The 23,709-nt window shown below is 29.1% G+C and overlaps 1 protein-coding gene across 1 annotated transcript; it reads right to left on the reverse strand.

Moving 5' to 3' along the window:
- Window positions 1-3,745: 3,745 nt before the first annotated feature.
- On the reverse strand, window positions 3,746-5,373 carry LOC105774730 (protein BIG GRAIN 1-like B). The gene has a single exon (XM_012597287.2). It carries the CDS (start codon window positions 5,111-5,113, stop codon window positions 3,917-3,919), a length of 1,197 nt encoding a protein of 398 aa, XP_012452741.1. The 5' UTR covers window positions 5,114-5,373; the 3' UTR covers window positions 3,746-3,916.
- Window positions 5,374-23,709: the final 18,336 nt, after the last annotated feature.

The following is a 23,709-nucleotide window of genomic DNA, read 5'->3' on the forward strand; positions in this document are numbered from 1 at the left end:
TATAATATCCTAAGTTCACATATTTAATCCAATCTAATTACTTCCAAAGCATTCAAACTATAAAGTGCAGCATGAAATATTAAAAAAAGAAAGAGACTACAAATAATTTTGTTTAAAAAATTTCATCCGCCTACAATTCTTGAAAAAGTTAGAAATGCCACTACTGCAGAGTGCAGTTTAATATGGTTTATTGGGTTGTAATCATATGCTCATGTTACATTATTTGACTAACACAGATTCTCCCTCAGCTGAGTCCAACATTTGAAGGCCCCATCTTCTTTTTCCAACATTGGTATGTGTATTGTTATTAATATTAGAAGACGTGAATTTAAATATGTTAAAGAGGAAATTTTCTGTATAAAAAAACAACCGATATGATAAAATAATATAATGAAATTGTTAAAAAAGATTATATCTATTAAAATTAATTATCATATAAGATGGTCATACCACGTTATCTCTGTTTTTATTTCTTTTTATCAAAATAAAAATCAAACACATAAAAGTTTGTTTTATTTTTCTTTTGTAAATGTTACAAAAGAATTAGTTTTAACTTGTAATCGGTATAACTGAATACTTCAATTTAAATATATTTTTAGAACGATTTTCTTTTTATTTTATGATTGATGGGATATTGATAAATAAGAACATATTATTGGAGTTTCCCATTTCATTAGTTACCACAAATATGGAATCTGAAGAACTGATGTTTAAATTTTAGTCTCACTCTAGGTAAATGTGTGGGTTTATCCCATATTTTATTAAATGATTTTATTAGAATTATTGTAACTCCAAAAAAATTTTTCAAGTTTTTTAAATTAATTGGACAAACCAGCATGGCGGAACTTAGGTGGGTTGGCAAGGTACCAACCTCCTCTAAAATAAAAATTTTCCTATTTTTATCTTTTAAATTTTTTAAAATTTTAAACTAGTAAAAGTAAAATTGCACTTTAATTCTCCTAAAAATGATAAAATTTTAATTTAATTTTTTAAAATTATATTTTCACTATTGTAAAAATTACAATTTAATTTCGACCTCTCCTAACAAAATTTTCTAACTACGCTCTACCAACCAGTTCAATTGAAAACTAATTAATATATCAATTTGTATAAAGGGGTTAGACTTATTTTAGAGTAAACTAGTTAAAATTGGGATTGACCCTCAAACTATAAACTAGTTAAATCAATAGAAAAACATATTGAACGGATAAAAACTGGTTGAATCGGTTTTTTATGTTTTAGTCCAAATCGAGAAAAAAGCTCAACTGGCCCAACCCAAGTACTTAAGCCAACCAGCCCAATCCACCCAATACTTGAAAAATTATGAGGAAAAAAAGAGAAAAACTAACCTGAATTGGAGTATATAATTTATGTTTATGTCATTCATTATGCGAAAATTAGGTAAAAATGTTGAAATAAAAAAAATTAGGGAATTAGGTGAATTTCCTAAATTTAGGAAAATAAATGGAATTTGGAGGAGAAATAGAAAACACGTCTTGGGAAAACTACTCTTCAAAAACGCTTTCTATAAAACGGTTTTTTTATATATATTAGTTCCTTTAATAAATGATGAAATGTTAATGATTTTATTTTTAAGTCTTGGGTTCGATTCCTCCTCTACTCATATTTGTATTTTTAGTTCATGTTGTTTTTAATTTTTTAAAATTTTAATTAATGTTTTTAATTAATAAATATATTATTTTCAAGTTTTTAATTCATCTTTTAATTAATAACTCTTTTATTTATATAAATAAAATAATAAATATGTAATTATATCATAAAAATACATATTATATATAATTAAGTTTAAAATATTTTTAATTAATAAATATTTTATTTATACAAATAAAAATAATTATATAATAAAAATAATTTTTATATAAATATATTTAACAAAATGATAGATATAAAAATATATAATTTCATTATATAATTACATATTTATTAATTTAGTTATATAAATAAAGAAATTATTAATTAAAAATATTTTTAACATAATGATACATATATAAAAATATATTTTATTATATAATTACATATACACTATTTTATTTATATAAATAAAAGTGTTATTAATTGAAAAGATAAATTAAAAAATTTGGAAACAATATATTTATTAATTAAAAATATTAATAAAAAAATAAAAAAACATGAAATATTAATTACAAATGTGAGTAGGAGAAAAATTAAATCGGGGACATTTGAATGTTTGATCAAATGAGCTGATGCGTAAAAAATCGCGTTTTGTAGAAAGCTCTTTTTCAAGACGTGTTTTCTGTCTCTCTTTAAAAAAAATCGACTTATTTCTTTAAATTTGAGAAATTCGATTTTAATTCTCTAATTTTTTTTTATTTTGATATTTTTACCTAATTTTCCCATTCATTTTTCCTCTATTTTTACTTTTTTTATCAATTGAACTGAGAAAAACAATGATATAATAGTAATGTAAAACTAAAAACATTGATTAAGTTGGTATGCACAGATTCACATTTATCACAAGGTTTGCAAGTAGAATGGTCCATTGCGATAATTGAGCAAGCAGTCTAATCATAATAGACAACTTTTAGAGAGCTATTGTTTCTCCAATCTTATGGACAACACTAGTTTTTGTTTGTAGAAAGTCCATTATAATTGATGAGCAGACTTACAATGTTGTTGGTCCCTTTACAGGAATCCTAAGAGTCAATTTTAATGCACAAAATAACAGTACAGCTCTGTTTCCTTGTTTGAAAATATGAAACTACCTCTACCCTTGTGGACCTTGTCTTACGTCAAAAATGTAAAACAGTAACAATTAAATGCTGTAACCTTGTTTTTATCTACATTTTCCACGTTCATAATAATTGTAATCTTAATTGTCTTAGAAATAACATTAATGTTTTGATCTACCAGTTGAAATTTAGCACTACTAGATTCCATTATGTCATTACAAAGCACTCTCACTACTCTTACCTTTTGTTTTATCCATCATCAAAAATACATAAACAAATTCCTTTTATGCTATTACTTGTAATGTGAAAGTGCCTCAGATAGGGCTAAAGTCAAAGAAGCATCAAACTTCTTTATTTAAAAGAAGGGTTTTTGAATGATTTTATTTCTGAACTTGAGTACCCTCTTCTCTTGGTAACAGGAAAGGTGGGGAATTTGTGATGCAAATGGCAATGTTGAATGGTTCAAATAATAAGATTCTTTTTAACTCAACTTAATTTCGAAATCTGGATGAATTTAACTTATCTGATTTACATTTGAGCTTAAGGATAAAAATAAAAGGAAAAAGGAGGGTTGGATCCAAAATAGAAATAGAAATAGAGGAGAGAAAAGGAAGGAAAGCAAAAGCTTGCAGTGGTCTCATAACTTTGTGTATTCCCATGGGGGGAGAGAAGATCTGCCTTTGCCTTTACCATCACACCTACCCTCTCTCTCATTTTGCTTCTCATTACGATCTCGAATCTTTCTTTCTTTTTCTTTTTCTTTGTTCAATCACTTAGAAACTGTCAGTATCTCTTCAGTTCAGATCATCGATCTAAAGAATTTAACGCATCCCCACTTGTTCCTTTTCACAATCCCATGCTTTCTTTTTCCTTCATTTTTACATCCTTCCTATTCCATTCCATTTCACTCTACTTCACCATCTTTTATGACCATCATTTTTTCGAATAACTAAACATATACCATTTAATTAATAATAAATTTATAATTTAAACAAAAATCAATTCATCACTGTTAACATCATCAGCAATTTCCATATAGAAGTATAGGCTAAATTATCTCAAATTAAAGAGACTAAACCCTCAAATTTCAACATACAAAAATCATAATTAGATTAAATTAAACAAGGAACGAAATAAAGAAAAAAACAAACACAAAGTTAAAGCTGAAATTTTTTGTTTCTCTGTATATTGTGAACAAAAGAAAACTAGACTAGGAAGCCATTAGCAATGGCTCGATTTGTTTGAACATGGGTAGTTTCATACACGGGAAGCTCTTCTTCATACCTATGGTTACCTAAAAGAACAAGGTGATCTAACTCGAATAAATCCGAACTCGAACAGCTACTTGCATCATCTTCATCTTCACAATCTCTGCGAGAATCCCTTGAAATTAAATTGTTCTTTTTCTGGTTTAGATGATACTCTTTCAAAAACTCTCTGGCCATTTCTTCAACTCGCCTCGTCTTCTCCATTGCTTGAACCTTCATCTCCTCCTCGCGCTTCGTCGATGGCGATTTCCCTATTTTCCATGCATTCGAAACCGAAACCGACGGCAATTTCGACTTCGACCCTCGTTCTTCGTTTAAGCACTTTTGCCCGCACGGTCTACTGTCTTCGTCCACGATTACGCTCACGGGGCAGAACCTAACTGTTCTTTTAACCCCGTCACGCAACTTTTCTCGCCCCGGAGCCGAGTTCTTGCTTAGACATGACCTTGAAAACGATGAAGCTGAAGAACACGACGACACCTGCCCCGATGTTGTCGTTGTTGATGATGATGAACCCTTGGTTTTTTTCTTTGAATTGCCTGTCGTGAACAAAGAATTGATGAAACTTGCGAGACGGACACCTGGTGAAATCGGTTGTTGTTGTTGTTTCACTTTCTTTAAGTTGCCATAAATTTTCATGTCCGCCCTTTCTTCCATTCTCTCTCGTCCTCCTCCCCCTGTTTTGACAGGTTTCAGCCATGGTGGAACAAAACAGGATGAAGCTTTAGTTTTCGTTGTAGTACCGTAAATGGATTCAGTGTCAGATGATGAAAATGAAAAACCCCCAGAACTGGAATCAGATGAGATTGAAGTGGAACTAAAGAAAACACCATCATGATCAAGTTCATGGTCATGATCATGTTCATGATGTGATGATTTTCTTACAAACTCGGAAACAACCTGTTTCTTCTTCTTGTCTGCATTTGCCTTCTCACTAACCTTCTTTTCCATCCATTTCTCAATCAAACAAGCTCGCTGTAAACTCGACATTTTGGTACTTGTCTTCTGCATTGTCTCACTGTAGAACTTCATGTCTCCAACTTTGGTGTCGCCATCATCGATGGAACGATAGATTTTGTCAAGCAGCGTAGAAGAGAAAGATGGGTTTTCTCTCATTTTCTCATTTCTATGCATGGTTTCTCGTTTTCGGACAAGGAAGAGTTGTTTTCTTTTTTGTCTATGAAGAAGGGTTCAAAAGCTGCAAAATAAAGAGGAAAACACACACACACAGAGGTTTATGTCTGAAACAGGAAACGAATCACTGTTTCTAGATTTTGTTTGGGTACTGTTGGAATTTGGAAATGAAAGAAACGAAACAAAAACATAAAACAGGGAAATTTGATGCTTTGTCTGAAGAGAAAGGGAAGGAACGCAAGAGAGTAAAGAAATTAAAATTGTGGATGCTTTGAAGATGGAGAAGAAAGGAACAGAAGCTTATCACTATATAATAAAAAGGTTGGTCAAATTCTGATTTTAGTCCCTGTACTGTTCTCATTTTAGAAATTTAGTTCTTATGGCATAATTTGTTCCTTAGTGTTATGTCATGTTTGATGAAGTATTGAATGTTTAAATTTCGTTGAGAAAATGTAAATATTAAATCTAAATGTGTTTGATAATTATGTTAAAATTTTATTTTAATATTTTTTCAAAAATGTGGGTTGAATAAAGTTTAAATATCTTTAAGTTAATTTTATTTTTAAAACTTATACTTGAAATGTTTTTTTCTTTATTTTTTAAAAAATAATATGTCTTAAATTTTATCCAAAATGTTTAAAAATAATATAAAATATTATATTACAAAGGTTAGAATTTAAAAAAATAGAATTATGAAATAAATAATAAATAATTTCAAAATCAAAATTTATTATTACCTAACAACGTAATTATATTAATACTTAATTTTTATCAATAAACTAAATTTATAATATAAATTCAGTATTTCAAATTTTAATTTATTAAATAATACTTTGGTCGAAGTCACTAACATTGAGGATTAAATTATGTGAAATTTAAGGTATAAAGATTAAAATTTTAAATTTAAGTATAGCATATGGACTAAAATTAAAAGGTTTAATGCACATTTTAGTCCCTAAAATATATCATTTTCTCACTTTTGTTCTTAAAGTTTTTTGCCTACTCTAATCTCTCGAACTTCCCAATTCAATTCTTTGAACGATAAAATTTAACAGTTGAGATATTTAAGCAATCATATGTTGTCACCTAAAAACCTCTAAAATGAAAACAAATCACAAAAAATTATCAAAATTACTAAAAAATAAAATTAGAAAATTTACATAAAACTATAGAAAATATAAAAAATACTAAATTACTATTTTAAAAATATTAGAAATTTTAATATTTTTAAATTTTATAAAAATACATTTACTAGAACTTGAATACTAGATTGTTGTCTCTTTGAAGGATACCACCTATGATAATTATTTATAATTCAATTAATTGAAAGTTATAATTGGTAGATATTTTATGTGATAAATTTGGATAAAATTTTTAATTATTTAAATAATGAAAAATAATATTAGTTCAGTTCAAATTATATTTTAATTATTCCAAATACTTTATACTATCTAAAGATAAATTATCTGTTTGCAAATATATTTTTAAATGAAGTGTACATCTAAATATTATTATATACATTCGTTGCCTTAAAATATTTGAATTCAAATTATGTTTTGAATCATTAATATTTATATCACAATTACAAATCAAATGCCACTGATATTCGAATATGTCATCATTTTCCCTAAGTCCACCACGATTGTCCAATGGTTGACCATTCTAGATCACATTAGTATAAATAAAGAGAGCACGTACACGACGATAGAGAAAGGAAACTTACTCCAAACATTATATAAGGAACCTAAGTACTAAAAATGGATGTATTTTAAAATATTTAAAATTTGATATAAAATTTATTTATTCTCTTAAAATATTCTTAAAATAAAATTTTATATAAATTTTTACGATTTTAAAATTTTAATTTTTTACCATCTTTTATAATTTCAAATATTTAACAATTACTTATTTTTAGTTTTTTTAAAACTTATAACATATAAAATTATATAAATTTTTATATTTTTAAGATTTTAAAGGGTTTTCAGGATGATGGCATCATTGTGACATCAACGACACATGATAATTTATGATTAAGCGAATATTTAAAACGATATTTTTAATATTGGAAGGATTAAACCAAAAACATTTGATAACGTTAAGGATTGAAGTGAAAATTTAAGAATTGAAATGGGTATACTTTAGAAATAAAAGTGTGCATTAAGCGAAATTAAAATTTGACCTAAAAAGGTGTTTAGGTCTGAAGAGCCATGGAGCCAATGCCAGATTGTCATATGCCTACGTGGCACTTTTTTTTATATTTTTTCAATCCCAAGATTTTAACACTTTGAATCTTTTTTCTACTTTGAGAATTGAATTTATGGCCGTTTGATCATTGTAGGGAGGAAGAGAAGTCTCTGTGTCAGTCTTGGTGGGTCCATATGTTGGTTTGAGATGGAAATATTTTCTGGGTTTTTTAAATATAGTAATAAAATTCTTAATGGTTTTATTTTTCTTTTGGAGAAAAGAAAAATACTTCGAATTTGGTTGAAGTAATTTGTTGGAATCCAGGTTAGTATTTGGTTTTTTAGTCGTCTACACAACTCATGTGTTTATTTTTCTAGAATATTTTATTATATACGTCAACCCTTGATATTGATTGTGGAGTGAAGTCTAAAATTCAATTACCATATTTTCTCATATATCAAAACATCATTTTATTATTTCATTTGGTGGGTATGCACCATTCTTGGTTAAGCTTTTGGACTGTTATATATATTATATTTTTATTAATAAATTTAAAATGACTCATCAAAATATGTCAATATTAATACGCACCAATTTTAATAGAAAAGCCTTGAATTAGATGATTTTTTTTATATTTTAGAAAAGTATATAGGGAAGGCTCTCGTAAGCCACGTGTCCTTTTTTTTTGTTTGTGGGTTGTTAGTAAACGTCCGTTTCTGGACAGAAGGTTATTTACTTGGCAAAATAGACCCAATAATATTAGTTTTTTTTTTTTTAAAAAAAAAAACTATGGATGCCTATAATGATAACATGGAAAATGAATTTTATTGCTTAAGTTTTGGTTTGAATTAGACCTTAAATTTGAACGGAAAAAGAAGTAAATTAAACTCTCTAACTATACCTAAAATTAATGAAACGAAAATGAGAAAAGAAATAGAAGGATTGGAATTTCATATATGGATTGCCTATTTTAGAAGGGTGACGTAGGTGGATATTTTTTGTCAGTTTGAGTCACTAATTTCTTATATTGTTAACAATAATTATGTTGAATTTAAATTAGATTATAAATTTCGATGAGCTAAATCTAGTTATTAGCATATGCTCTTAAGGAGCGGAATTTAAGTTTTGGATTGAAAAAGAAAAAAGCTTTTAACCATGGAGGGAGCCTGCTATTTAGGCCTTTAATCATGAAATTTTCAACCAAATGTTTTTTGAAAATCAAAACCCAGAAGATAAGACAAATGTGCATGCCTAATTGCCTCCCTTAACACTGTCATACTTTGCTTCAAATATTATATATATTTATATAAACTTTAATAAACTTATACTACATTTAGTTTCAAGATGACCAAATATTGTATTATTATGTAATTATACTATATCAAAACATTTTAAATAATGTGAGAATATTCAATGCGCTGAAAGTGGTCATTAAATAATAATTAAAATATAGTGGAACATTTATAAATAAAATTTATTAACTTTATTTATAATTAAATAATAATTATTTATAAATAAATGTTAAAATCCTAGACCCTACCTTTAGACTCAAGATCTTAATTTCGAGAGTTATTAATATTTATTTATAATAATTATACATATAAAGATAAAAGTTTTATATAATTGAGCAAGACGGGTCAAGTAATTACTGAAACTGCTCCATATCCACTGTTCAACAGACTTTTCAAAGAAAAAAAAAACACACTCCATTTAGAGAGAACCAATTCAAAATTTATTGGACGATTCAAATTTTGCCATCTTTAAAGAAAATTTAAAACCCAATCATTTGGTGATGATAATATGACATTTGACTGACCTTGACTAGGTTTTGAGGTGTTCTTTATATTTTTTGAAGATGCCATAAACAATCTTGTACTTATTTGCTACAAACTGACTTGACATAAATGTTGAGACAAAGTCTTTTTTTCACAATATTGTCAAATGGAATTGATTTGAATAGCTTGGCCTTGACAACCTTAGGTGTCGAGGTAAATGTTCAGATTTTTGCTCATGCTCCTTGCTCTCTATATCAATATTCATTCTCAAATTTCCTCTCAAAATCTACCAATCCTAAACGTATTCCAATTATTTTTTGTTATTAAATGTTTTGGTCTATATTTCATTGTTCTTACCAATTTTTGAATTTGATATATATATATATATATATATTATTAATATTGTTTTTTTTTTACAATTATAGCATATTAGTGTTATTTTCGCTGAAAGATTTGTTATTAATAATTATTAAATTTAATAATATTATTTGAATTTTTTTGTTTTTAATATTTTACAACCTCAATTGAGAAGATGTTGAAATAATTTTGTAACAACCCGTTTTTCAATGATGCCGAAAATGGTAGTTTTGGAATCCTATTTTTTGATGATCGAGTCCATGAGTATTATTAATTAATAGTTATGAGTTAAATATTGTATTATATTAAATTTTAGTTTGACAAATTGGTTAAATGAGATAGTTAGTTACGGTACAAGTGTTTCGACCCTAAAGTCAATGGTGTCGAAAACGGTGGTTTTGGAATCCCATTTTTGACGAATGAGCTCGTAAATATTATTTAATATTTATGAGGTTAGTATAGAGTTTAATTAAATTTTGGTCTATTAATTTTGTTGTTTAGATAACTAATTAAGGTACAAAGACTAAACCGTAAAAATCATAGAAGTTAATCACTATAGATTTTAATTGCCAAAAGACTAAAATAATAATTAGAACATGGTCTAAAATGGCAATAAACCATTTTCTATGAATAGTCGACGGTTAATAATGTTTGTTTAATATATATATATAAATATATGGAATTATATGTTTAAAGCTTATAATTATAAAATTATAAAAAGTAAATAATAAAAACAAAAGGAAGGGAAAACATTTTCAAGTTCATTCCATCTTCTTCATCACCGAAAAACATAAGGAAATTAGGGTTCTTCACGTCAAGCCTTAAGCCCTTCAATTCTAAGGTAATTCGAGTTCTTTTCTTATAAACTTTATGTTTTTGAGATTCCGAGAGCTTGATTTAACTAGCCCATGGGATTAATTTATGAAACTGTTAAAGTTTTAAAAAAGCTTTCATTGTTGAATCTTGAAGCTTTTGGTGCTAAATTTATATATTTTGAGCTTAGATATGAAAAAAAAAAAGACTAATTTGTAAAGTGAAAGTTGTTAGTTTTGAATATAGGGACTAAAGTGTAAATATTTAGAAATTGACATGAAATTTCTATAATTATAGATATTTGAGGGATGTAGAGGGATGTAATTCGGATCAGTTTCGAAATTGAAGCTCAAAATTGAAAGTTATGACAAATTTGGTTTAGGGACTAAATTGAATAAAATAAAAATTTGAGGAATATCCAATAAATGAAATTGGACTAATATATATTTATAGTATGTTGTTAAGTGATGTTTGGAATTGATAATTGAATTAAATTGTGATTTAGATAAGGATTTAAACCAATCGGAGGATATTCGTGGAAAAAGGAAAATTACGGATTAGTCCCTAACGTCTCGTTAGTTGTAGTTTTTACCAAGTAAGTTCATATGGAGCTTATTATGTTAATTTTAGTTATCTAAGTGTTATAATATCTTGTTTGTTAGTTGAGTTGTTGTGCAAATGTTAAGTTTTTATACTAAATGGATTAAATTGTAAAGTATAGAATATAAGATGTTTTTGAATAAATACGTGTCAATAGATGATTATGAATTGTTTATATGGTAAAAAAATGTATAAATGATGATTTTAAAGAGATTAAAATGTATGAATACAGAACAATACCCGTGAGAAATTAATAAATATTACGATACGAATGGCAAACCGTTATTATTTTAAAGGAATTAGGTGATGGTTAGAGACTACTTTATCAATGGCTGAGATTCGACATACGTTGTAGATTCTCTACAGCTTGTGCAAGAAGCATTGATTAGAGCTAGCATAACAATCCCGACCTATAGCTTGTAAGAGCAGACCCAAAGTGATATAAATCGGGTGCTGGTCAGGGACTTAATTATCGATGGCTGAGGTCTAGCATATGTTGTGAATTATCTACAGCTTGTGCGAGCAGCATCGAATAACACTTATATGAAAAATCCCGACCTACAGCTTGTGTGAGCAAATTATATGTCACAACTTGTGTGAGCAATCCAATCCTGAGTATCTGAAATTAATTTACTATTGTTCTCCAGGCAAAGATATTGACAAGTTGATAAAGCAATGGTTGGAAAGACTAATAAGACTAAATGTTAATTTGATGATGGTTTTGTCAAATTGTACAAATAGGTTTAAGGATGACAAAGTATTACCATGTTGTGAATCTTTGAATTCTTATTGATCAAATGTTATAACACTTAGGTAAGTTAAGTCAAATTTCGTATGGACTTACTAAGTACTTGTTATACTTACCGTTGATTTCACTTATTTATAGATTGCTGACTGTGGAGCGTGACGTTCGGATCACTTTGGAGCTCACACTATTCATTTCCCATTTTGGTAGCCTTTTGATTATTTTGAGCTCGGTTATATGTGGCATGTACTTAGGAGTGTCTTAGTATATTATAATGTTTGTTTTATTTGAATCCTACTTGAATTGAACTTATGTGTAAATGGAATGATATATGTATGCATATTAGAGAACCTAATGTGTTATGTTTGTTTGGTTCATAATGTCGGATATAAATTGAGCATGGATTGAGTTGAGAAAGTGAATGTCGAATGGCTTGAAAGGTTATATAATAGTTTTTATTTAAATTGGTGACAAATGTGGCATATTGGTTCATATGTTGGAATGGTGTTCAAATGGTATGTGTTTGATATGAAATTGACAAGAATTTTGCAGGTATAGGTTATGTTAGGTGCCTCATTTGAGTGTTTTGGATGATGGTTCAAAATGACTATAAATGGCCTAGTTGTTTTGCACCAAATAGAATCCTCGTCCTGATGTTGTTTCCCTCTCGCCGCCACGTTGGCCAATAGCTTGTGACGTCTCAACATCAAGTGGTTTGACATCATGACGTGACATACTGTTTGGAAACGTCACAACATGGGAAAAGTCTCATCGTGACGTCATCATGAATTTTTGAAATCTTTATAGATTAGTCAATGTTCGATTCCAGACCAACTTTAGAGCTTACGAAAGCTCATATTAAGCTCGGGAAAGGTTTAAATTTGTTCTGAATGACTTATATTATGATAGATAATTATTTTTGACTTGATTTATCAGATAAAGGTCTATAACTATTTCGTTTTGTATTGTAGCTCAATCTTAGCGGCCGAGACAGGCTAGGGGTGTTACAAATTTAGTAGATTAATCCACTTGAATGGATCAATTACTTCGACTAAGATCGAAATCTTAACATTCATTTAGGAATGGTGTCATCTTAAAAGACATGAAAAGGAGAATTATTAGAAAAATCTAGGTTGTTAATACTAAAAAAATATCCGATCTAATGTATAAATTTGTGAGTTCAAGTAGAAGAGGTGCTCAATATTATGTAGTGGATCTTAATGATAATGAATATGTTATGATAGTGTTTAGACACTAGTAAAGTAGTGACTTTACAATCGAGTTGTTAGCAAAGCTCGAAGATGTTCATGATGGACATGGATTTTTTCTATTATCTAAGTGCATTGACGAACCTGACGAACCTGATGGTAACATAACATCCTGAGATTCGCTCAACCTCAACATTTCCTGAGGTTAATACCCAAAACACAACAATGCATGCAATTCAAAAGTTATACCAAATGATGGTGGATGCAACACTGTTAGGTGTATATGTCATTTTGAGATGGCTACAATCTTTGGTAAAAGACATTCTCTAGTAAGAAATGTTCAAAATGAATTTGAGCCCACTATCTCTGGTAGAATGCAATTCCCATTTAATGCATTCACAGATGTATAATATCACGATAATCACCTTGTAGATTATATTGAACTTGAATCGAGATCTAAGCTAAAGTTGAAGATGACATTGATTCAAATGTGAAAGACATTCTAATAGGTGTTGTCCCTTTGACTTACAACCTTTATACATGTAACCCACCAAGTTGTTTTTAAACCACCAATATTGATGCGATTTGTATGCATAAATTTCTTAAATATGCCAATGAATGCAATATTTGAATTTTCCTCTGTTTGAATACACTGGTGAGCTCTTTGTTTGCCAACAATTTCAATCAAAAGAGGTTATTAAAAAAAATAAAGGATTACAATAATAAAGTCAATGGATTACAAAGTTGCTAAATTAATATCAATCGTTTATACAGGCAGATGAACAAAATTCAGCAACAGCTACAACTGGTTGATTTGGGCATCCTATATGCGTAAGAAGATATTTAGGAAACCCTTAAATATAATGGTTTGCATACTAAACTATTGCAAATTGATTGCATGATCATTCAAAGTTAGACTTCAACTGAATATGCAAATGTATCATTAGGTTGGTTGAAACAAATAATGTTATATCCTTATCAATTTTGATGGTCAAGATCTACTCCAATTATTAGTTTTTCATCTCATACAAGAAACATGAAAGGCAAAACAAAAGGCAACTGCATGGCTATTGGGACATTGGGATACATCGTATTATGATTTGCTTAAGTGGTTAGGTATATTCCAGTAATATGCTTCTAGTACGGTAGTTAAAATAAAAATGGTTCTAACAACTTTTAGGCATCAATTATGTAACAACCTATTTTTTAGTGGTATCAGAAATAGTGGTTTTGGGATCACAATTTTGACGATTGAGTCCTTAAATATTATTATTTAATATTTACAAGTTAAATATGATATTATTATGAATTTCAATTTTATAGATTTTATTAATTGGTCAGTTAGTCAAGGTACAAGTGGTTCGAACTAAAAGTCAGTGGTTTTGGAAAAGAAGGTACGGGACCTCATTTCCCCCAAAAGAGCCCATAAATTATATTATTTAATATTTACAGGTTTATTATATTGGCGAACTTAAGTTTGATTCGAAAATTTTAGAGTTTGGAAGGTTAATTAAGGAAAAAGGACTAAATCATAAGAATAGTAAAAATAAATCATTATTGATTATTATAAGCTATAATGCATGATTAATGATTATACAAGAACTTAAGAGACAATTTGACCCTAGAGTTAAGTGGACGATCAAACATGTGAAAGTAGATTAATTTTTGGTTACGATAAAGGTTAAATTAGTAATTTTATAAATGTTAAAATAGTATTATTAAAGGTAAAAACATTAAAACACCAAGGTCATCATCTTTTTTAGGTTTCTTGCAGAATATTGAAACAAAAATCTCCATTGTTAAAGCTTTAAGTTCGGCTAGATTGTTCCATTTGCATGTAAGTCCTCCAATTATCCATTTTTAGTAATTTTTATGTTTTTGAAATCGTTGCAACTTAATCTTAGATAACTCAGACCTCCGTTTTAAAAACTTTTAAAGCTTTTAAATGTTACCATTAGAGATATTTGATGTTTCTGGTTGTTAAAATGATGGTTTAAAAACTTAAGAATGGAAAAAAGGATTAAATTGTGAAACTAATTGTTAGTTTTGAGTTTAAGGACTAAATTGTGAATATCTTGAAATTGGTATGAAAATTTTGTAAATTGTGATAATAGGAGGCTGTATATGGACATATTTGAAGCGGGTTTAAATTTTGGAGCTCAAATTCGAAAGATATGATAAGTTCGATTTTAGGGATTAAATTGAATAAAATGCAAAACTTTAGGGGCATCTAAATAATGAAATTTAGCTAATATATGTTTATAATAGGGTAAAATAATAAGGTTGAAATTGATAAATTGAATTGAATAATTGTATAGATTAGAAATTAGACAAAATTAATTAATTAAGGAAAAAGACAAATTTGTTGATTAGTCCTTAAAGAATTGACCTTTGCTGATTTAGGCTGCGTTCTTCATTGCTTAAGAAACGGGCTTTTACTTGAAAAAGTGATTTTCTTTGAAAATCAATGAAGAACAGCCATCGTTTGCTAGCAAATTCTCAAAAGCTGAGAAGTGCTTTTGGCCAGATGGAGAAGTAAAAATTTTTAGCTTTTCAGCTAAAAAGTGCTTTTGGGCTGGTTCATTTACTTTTTTAGCCACACATGAACGCCCTTCTTTGCTCTCTGCTCTCTGCTCTCTACTGGTTCTTTGCCCTCATCTCTGCCCTCTGCTGGTTCTTTATTCCTCTGCCCTCTGCCGGTGAGTTTGCGGCAGACCGAAGAAAGTTGCCAATTGCAGTTGGCGCTGGCTTTGCGGGTTTCTTCGCTGGTTGCTTCTGCTGCTGATTCCAACTTCTTGGATTTCAATTCTGATTCTAACGCCAATAGAGTTTCCTCCTCCTCTTCCTCTTCTTCTTCTTATTCACCTCAGCATGTGTTTCATCGATTCTGGGTATCACTTCATTTTTTCTGTTTCTTTGAGTTTACTCCTTTTTGTCCTTGAATTATTGGTTAGTAAAGGGTTTTATGCTTTATGGTTGATGATTGAATTTATGTTACTAATTTTTCCATGATTATGAGGATAATGTATGTGTCGTATACATTAAATATTGGGTTTTCTATCTATAATCTTTCAGCAATTTCATTTGGCCATTTTATTCAAGTTTTCATGTTTATAATTTTTTGGAATTAAAAATCTGAGTGACCATGTCCTTCATAGTTTTTGCGATGTTTATCTCTTGTTGGTTGAACAATGTGTTTATATTTAGAATATTTCTATGAAACCATATTCTTTGTAATGGTAATAAAAACATTTTTCGTCAAGTTTAAGTAGGCAGATAGTATTTTATGTAGGAAAAAGTAGTTCTGGATTATTTTTCTTGGTGGTTGATGAATTTTACATCCCAATGACTGGAAAAGTTTAGAAAACAAGTTTAATGATTCATATGAAGAATTTCTAAGGTACTCTGAGTTCCTTTGGTTCAGGTAAATGGCATTTTGTTTATATTCTTATAATTGTTGTTTTCTGCATTCCAAGTTGTTCCTACTTTACAAGGCATGGGAATTGGGACAATAATAGTTAAAAGAATTGTAAGGTTTGTTACTCTTATGTTTCTACTAATTCTGAAACTTTTAACTGAAGTAGTTGTGTTATCAAATTTTCCCTCGACATATATGCCTGCTCCATGTAAGCATGCAACTGTAATATTGTATTGGTGTTAAACAAGAGCAAGAGCTTGCATGCATACCTGCTTCTTCTAGAAATGAGTATCATGTCACCTGCTTCAAAATCATAATTCTTATAGTTGAATAGCAGGTAAATTCTATTTGTTCTAGCATTTATTCAAGTTTAGCTGTCTAATATAAAATAAATGCCTCAGGAGTCCGAGCCAGGAAGCGCACAATGGAGATCACATTATCTTGTTAAGTCCTTATTCTTAACTGCAGTTTGTGAAATGTATACTAGTAGTTCTTGAACTTATATATAGGAGTTTAACATTTTGTTCTTACCTTTGCTTCCGAATGCTCACAAGTAGAGATATTTATGACATAGCTGCTCTTTGTTCCAGAAAGGAGAGGTAATTCTTGTCATTATGCTGAAATGTCATAACCTATATGTTGTCCTCAGTATAAGTCTGTTTCATATCCCCCTGGTTTTATTGGTTTTACCAGTATGCTGCCTCTCTTTCTTGCTTTGAAACGTGTTGCAAAGTCCTTCTAACAAAGGTTGGCCAGGTGTATTACAATTGCCTGGCATCTTTCTTTGGATTTGATAGATTCTTCAGGCTCTCTCATTGCTCCTTCCCAAGAAAAGCCTGCCTCAACGACCAGAGTTTCAGGTAATTGATAGCCACAGAAACTAACTAATTTGCCACCTCTTAGGATTGCCCTTCTTGTTATTGTCTTGAGAAATATCCTGCATGAACCTTTTCTAGATAACTTTATGACACAGGTTTACTTTGTTTCATTGCTGTAGTTGTTTCACCTGAGGACATCCGAGAGAGCCAGGCAGCATGCATCTAATCATGTGGGTTATTTAAAATTTTATTTACATACAACACATGTATTCTATTTAAGTGTTTTCTCAAGTTTAACTCTATTTGGATTCCACATGTCATTACTTTTTTCAATCGTTGGGACTTCGGTTGTAGGGAATGAAAGTACCTAGTTATGTATCAACTTCAAGAAATGAAAACACAGGCCTCAGAAGGTAATGTCACTTTGGCTTTTAACTTCACTCAGTTATTTTCTACAAAGCTTTCATTCCTTCTAGTGTTTGATGTTCTTTTTTCTCATGTGGTGAATTATCACTTGGTTAATAGCCAAAATTAAATTTATATTAAATTTATTCTCTTGATGCATGCTTTCTCTTAACTTTTTGATATATAACCATTGAGATGATTTCATTTTGCTTGCTGAAGTAGCCCTTTTTTCCTTTGCTTTGTGTACATAGCTTCAAGTCCATCAATTCATTAAAGGAGGAGAAACATGAAGCTGTTAACAAATTTAAAGCTTGTGCTCTTAATAAGAAATTTAAGCGAATATATTGGTTGTCCTTGTTATTTAGATATTTTATTAAAAACAATCATCACATGCCGAACCATTTTGTTGGGTTTCAGGCAATTTCTAGTAAAGGTGAAAACGGTGTCCTCCAGAATATGAACCAAACAACAGCCACAATGAAGCTTCCAGTTGAAGCACCAAACTTTAATTTTCTTTGTTTGATATTTTATAGCTTTGGCAAGCTTAAATTATACAGGAAATTCTTTGATGGATTCGATGTGATCTGTTTTTTGTTTCATCTTGTTTTTTTTTTTAAATTTATATGAAAAGCATTCAAGTATATTAGCTTTAGTTTTTGCTTTAGTTTTGGCTAGGGTGGAGAAGAAGATAGGGATGCAAAGGAAAAAGATACAGAAGAAGACGAAGATAGGGATGCAAGTATACAGTCTCGACTTTCATTTTCATATGCTTATCAAATATAAGTATTGTATTAACCAAATCATTTTCATATGCTTATCAAATATAAGTATTGTATTAACCAAATCATTTATTGAATATAACCAAATCATTTTCATATGCTTATCAAATATAGCATCTAGTTTAATGAATTCACTTTAAATTGTAAATGTTATTGACAAATTTTTAGTATTTATATTTGGTATATAAATATTATCCCTTTTAAAACTTTAATCCAAATATATGTAATATTTTAATTAGTTAGGTTTATGTTTTCTATGTTATGTTAGTATATAATATGAGTTATATATTCAAATACATTTTAAAATAAAATAATACAAATGTGTTAAAAGCATTAATTAAAATAAAAATAATTTTATAATAATACAATCGTGTCAATATCTAATTACAAATATTTAATTTTATATTTAAATATTTAAATATAGTTTATATATTCTAATTAAATTTTATAAATAATTAATATTAATTACTTAGAAATATTTAAAATTAATATTATATATTGAAATATTAACAATAAGTTATAATAAATTATTTTTTATATTTTTGCTAAAATATCATAATATTAACTAATTTGAGCGTTATTTAAATACATATTTGTTACATTATAATCTCATGTCTAAAATGGACATTTTATTCTTCAAAAGCACTTTTTGACAGCAATGCCAAACACTCTCAAAAGCACTTCTCCAAAGCACTTCTCAAAAGCACTTCTGAAAATCACTTCTCAAAAGCACTTCTCAAAAGCAATAAAGAACTGACCCTTAATTAGGTAAGTTCACATATTAACATTTTATTACTTTTTTTTTACATTTTATTGTGAGTTTATATTTGTTTGATAGAAGTTTGAATTGTTCACAATTTGGTACAACGAGTGAGTTATGGACTAAATCATAGAGAAATGATAAACTGACGGATAAAATTTAATATGATGAATTGAAGTCTTAGATAAGAATGAATTGATAGTTGGTTGTAACTGATCAAATCGTACTGGTATGAAATTGATCGATTGTTTATGGTAAGGACTAAATTGAAATGATTGAGTTTATTATATATTGATGTGAATACAAAATTTATTTTGTATTGAGAAGAATTATATTGATATATTGATATGTATTGATGATTGGTTATTAAACAAATATTATTGAATTGAGAAATTGAATTATAATGAAAATTGAGAATGGTTACCCTATTAATTGTTCGGGTAGAGTCGGATATAGTTGGCATGTCATAGGATAAGAAGAGTTCTAGGTTATACGAATACGTGTCAGGGAGTGCTGGGCACATCTATTTTTCAGTTATATTGACCAGCGCTGGGTGCAACTTACTATTTTGGATGTATTCGATAGACACTGGGTGCCAAATTGGTGTGATTGGTTGGATCTGTGTATCTGTTCGAGTCTAAGTCAATTTAATAGGGATATGAATATGATATTTGATAAATTATATATATAATTGGATTGATAATGTGATTTGGTAATATAAAGATGATTGCGTTATATAAATATTTTGGCATGTAAAGAGCATGCAAACTAGATTTACGAGTCGGAGGGCCACTATGAATTTATGATGAATCAAGTGTTGTAATTTGGAAAATGACAAGTTGATATGATTGTATATTATGAAATTAATAGAACTATGATATCAATGATACCAAAATATTTATACGGTATATTCTTTAGGTTGATTAATTGGAGCATGAATATATTAATTCAAATAGTATCAATGAGACTTGTAGTAGTACTTATAAATTGAAATGTTGATTTAGCTATATAAATGGTATTGAGTTGTTGAATTCATGTGATTGGTATTAAATAGAATTAAAATACTAAATGTTTGAATTACTATATGAATTAGTTATATGATGAACTCACCTTATTGATTTATGATGGCCATGTTTAGGCAAAATTGTCTAGTTGAATAGCTTGTTGTGTTAAATCGTAAAATAAGGTAAGATGTTGTTTAAATACCAGTGAACTTACTAAGCATTTGTAATGCTTACCTTCCCTTTGTTTCCTTTTCCTTGTAGATTGCTAACTTGTGGAATGTGTCAAGTGAATCAACGAGAAGCTCACACTATCATGTTGTTGATTCGATAATCTTTTAATTGTTTAAAGCTCGGTTTTGTGACATGTATATAGATGATTTGTTTTGGTTAATCTTGATTGTTGATACTTTGGTTCTTGAGTATGGTTGGTATTTTGAATGGTTATATGTTATATACTTAAGTGTAAAGATTGGTAATGTGGTGCTTAGCTATAAGCATAATAAGTATAAATGTTATCTTAAGTGGTAGTGTTTTGGAACCTTAAATAGTGTTAAACTTGATTGTTAAATGAGTTGTGTACTAAAATGTGCACTTTGGAATTTTTGTCAAGTTATGGTAGAAACTTAAATGGCATATATTGGTTGTGTGTAGATTGAGTTTGAAATGTTAAGATGTTTGGTGTGCCTTGTTTGAGTGGTGGATGAAATTGGTAACTTTTGATCCACACGGCCTCAGTTAGTTACTTGGCCTAACCGCACGATCGTGTATCTTTTGGTAAAATTGGTCTTTTGCCCACATAATCACAGTGAGTTACACAGTCTGGGCACATGGCCGTGTGACTCCTGTTTTTCATATTTACCTTTAACTTTAGAAATGTTTCAATTTGATCCTTATTTGTGCTCGGGTCAACTTAAGAGCTTTCGTAATCACGGTTAAGACTCGAATCTAATTATATATTATAATACTTGAGTGTTTATGACATGAATGATTAATTAAAGGATTTGTTTAAGATATAATTGAACTAAAATTTTGAAAATGTTGCAAATTAGTCCTAATTAAATCATGGATGATATTAGGCATACGGAAGCTCGCATATGGCTTGAAAAATGATGTACTTGATAGTTATAAATTGAATTGACTATGATTGGATTATTTTTGTTTAATTTGAGTAATAATTGTGTATTTATGAAGTATTCCATGTTTATTTGAAATAATCGATGTGAATTGAATGCATTTTGTTCTGGTTATGGCTATTGCATTTCGTAACTCGGATCTGACAACCGGGTCGGGTCATGGGTGTTACAAGTTATGTTGGGGATCGAACCGTATAAACAATAGGATAGTAAAAGTGGAGAAGAACGAGCACAAATATTTTACGTGGAAAACCCTCAAAGAGGGAAAAACCGTGGGCAAAGGAGACTTTGACTTTTCACTAAATTAGTAAACAAACAAGAGTACAATATGGAGAAAATAAACCTAAATATACTAAACATACATTATCAAAAACCCCGAATACAAAGTTCAAAATATCAAAGAGAAAACCGAAAAACAAAACCCTAAATCTCATAGGGCACTCACAAAAGGGGTATAAATTACTCTCCATAATTACCAGAAACTCTTACCAAAAATCATCTTGTTGCCCTCAAGAAAAGCCCTTAATGATTGGCATCACTGAATCAGGGTTATAATGACTCTTTAAATAGGCTAAGATTAGAGTTCTAATCATACTAAAATATGTCTAATATAATCAGAGTTTAACTAGGAAAAATAACCCGTTTTAATCATACTAAAATAGCCCTGAAGTATTTAGAGTCCAACTGGGAGAAGAAGTCTACTTGAATTCTAAAACACGACTGCCAAATAGGAGAACACGTTGTGACGTCATCCATCGTGTCGCCCCGACATCGGATATGTTTTGACCCTTCTTCTATTGCTCGTCGATTTTTGTCTAAAGTGCTTACAACATGTCCAATAAATGCGAGGCACATCCTACAAGTTAATTGAGGGGGAACACATATTATCATCTAATCTAGATTTTTAGTCCATTGATCAAAGGCTTTCCGTATTGTAGATTACTTCTCTAGATAGACAACACATTCTTGTACAAAAAATGCAAGAGAAATTGATGTTGGCCGTAGCTCAAGATGAGAATAAGGAGTTGTTACAAATTGCTTTCACCATTGTGGAGAATGAGACGATGAAGGATTAAGTAATTTTTTTTCTAGAAAATTTGCCATGACATGTTAATCGAGACATTGAAGAACCTTGCTTAATATCTAACCAACACTCTGCTATCTTATTTGCAGTGACTAATCTTGTTGATGAGTAGATTGAAATAGTTACCTATCATGTGTTATGCGTTTAATTTGCTTGAAAAATCAAATTTTACTTATTTTAAAAATAATTAAACATTTTACTACATTTGAAAGCCTAAAATTAAAATATCAAAAACAAAAGAAAAAAAAATTCTACACCTGAAAATTTTTGCCGTAGATACGGTGGAATCATCTCCGGGAATGACCCGTGCTTCACAGAAAGCAAATCGGATACCAATTTTTTTATTTGACATTATTTGATATTTAAGCCAATTTCAAGCCGAATTATTGTTTTGATTAAAACAAAATTGTGCTTTTCTTTTTCTTTTCTCTTTCCAGTTCTTTTTGGACCACATGACTAATACAAAGCTAAACCCCATCATGTCCAAATCTGTATAGACTTTGAACTTGAAAAATAAAGGGTTTTATATGACCTACACGATCAACAAGAGACAAAAAGAATGGGTCGTTATCTTTTTAATAATTAGAAATAAGGATAGGGTTGTTACAGATTGAACCAAAACTTTTATGTTTATAGTTTTTTTTTTTTACAAATATTTTCAAAATTCTCTTATAATTTAATATTTTACAAACGCCATACCTAAGATCTTTGAAAAGCCAAGGAAAATATAGTGTAGTCAATAAATCTAAACTTAATATCCTAATCGTAGTAAATACATGCTTTGCCTTGCCATTATTTTAAAGTTATTATTTTTACCCTTTACAATATTTTATGTATCATTTTAATATATATACTAAAATCGTAGATATGTTAATATCTTATGTATACTTTATAAATTTAGATTTTACATATACAAATATATATATATATATATATATATATATCAAAATGATGTTGATAAATAAACTATGAATATATATTTACAAAATTAAATTAAAAAATAGTTATTAACAAAAAGTGAGATGAAGCAACATAAAGCAGTGTCTAGCAGTTGTGACTGTAAATGCATAAAAATGGAAAAAAAATTCAACATACATGCAACATGGACAGAGACGAATGAGACAATTCCTTTAAAGGCTTTATTCCGATGGAATTTCGAACAAAAAATCTTAACAAATTTGATATAGCTTTTACAAAATTCGTACAATAGCGTATATATAAAAGAAATTGCAACTCAAAGGAGTAATTAAGCAGCAACAATAATGGTTAATAACTCCCCTACTCCATAACTAATCCCTGTTTAATTAATGAAAATTATTATTTGGTATAATTATAATAATGTTATGATCTAATCTAAATCATTAACCCTCTCTAGAATGATGTGAAATAAAATAAAAAAAACCTAAATCATAAATTTGAGCTGGAATTTTTAAGAATAATAAAAAATGGCAAAAATAATTATTCAGTTGAAGTTACAATCATAAGATGATCCGCTTATCTGGGAGAAGTCTTT

Source organism: Gossypium raimondii, chromosome 6, assembly GCF_025698545.1.
Source record: "Gossypium raimondii isolate GPD5lz chromosome 6, ASM2569854v1, whole genome shotgun sequence".
Taxonomy (NCBI): domain Eukaryota; kingdom Viridiplantae; phylum Streptophyta; class Magnoliopsida; order Malvales; family Malvaceae; genus Gossypium; species Gossypium raimondii.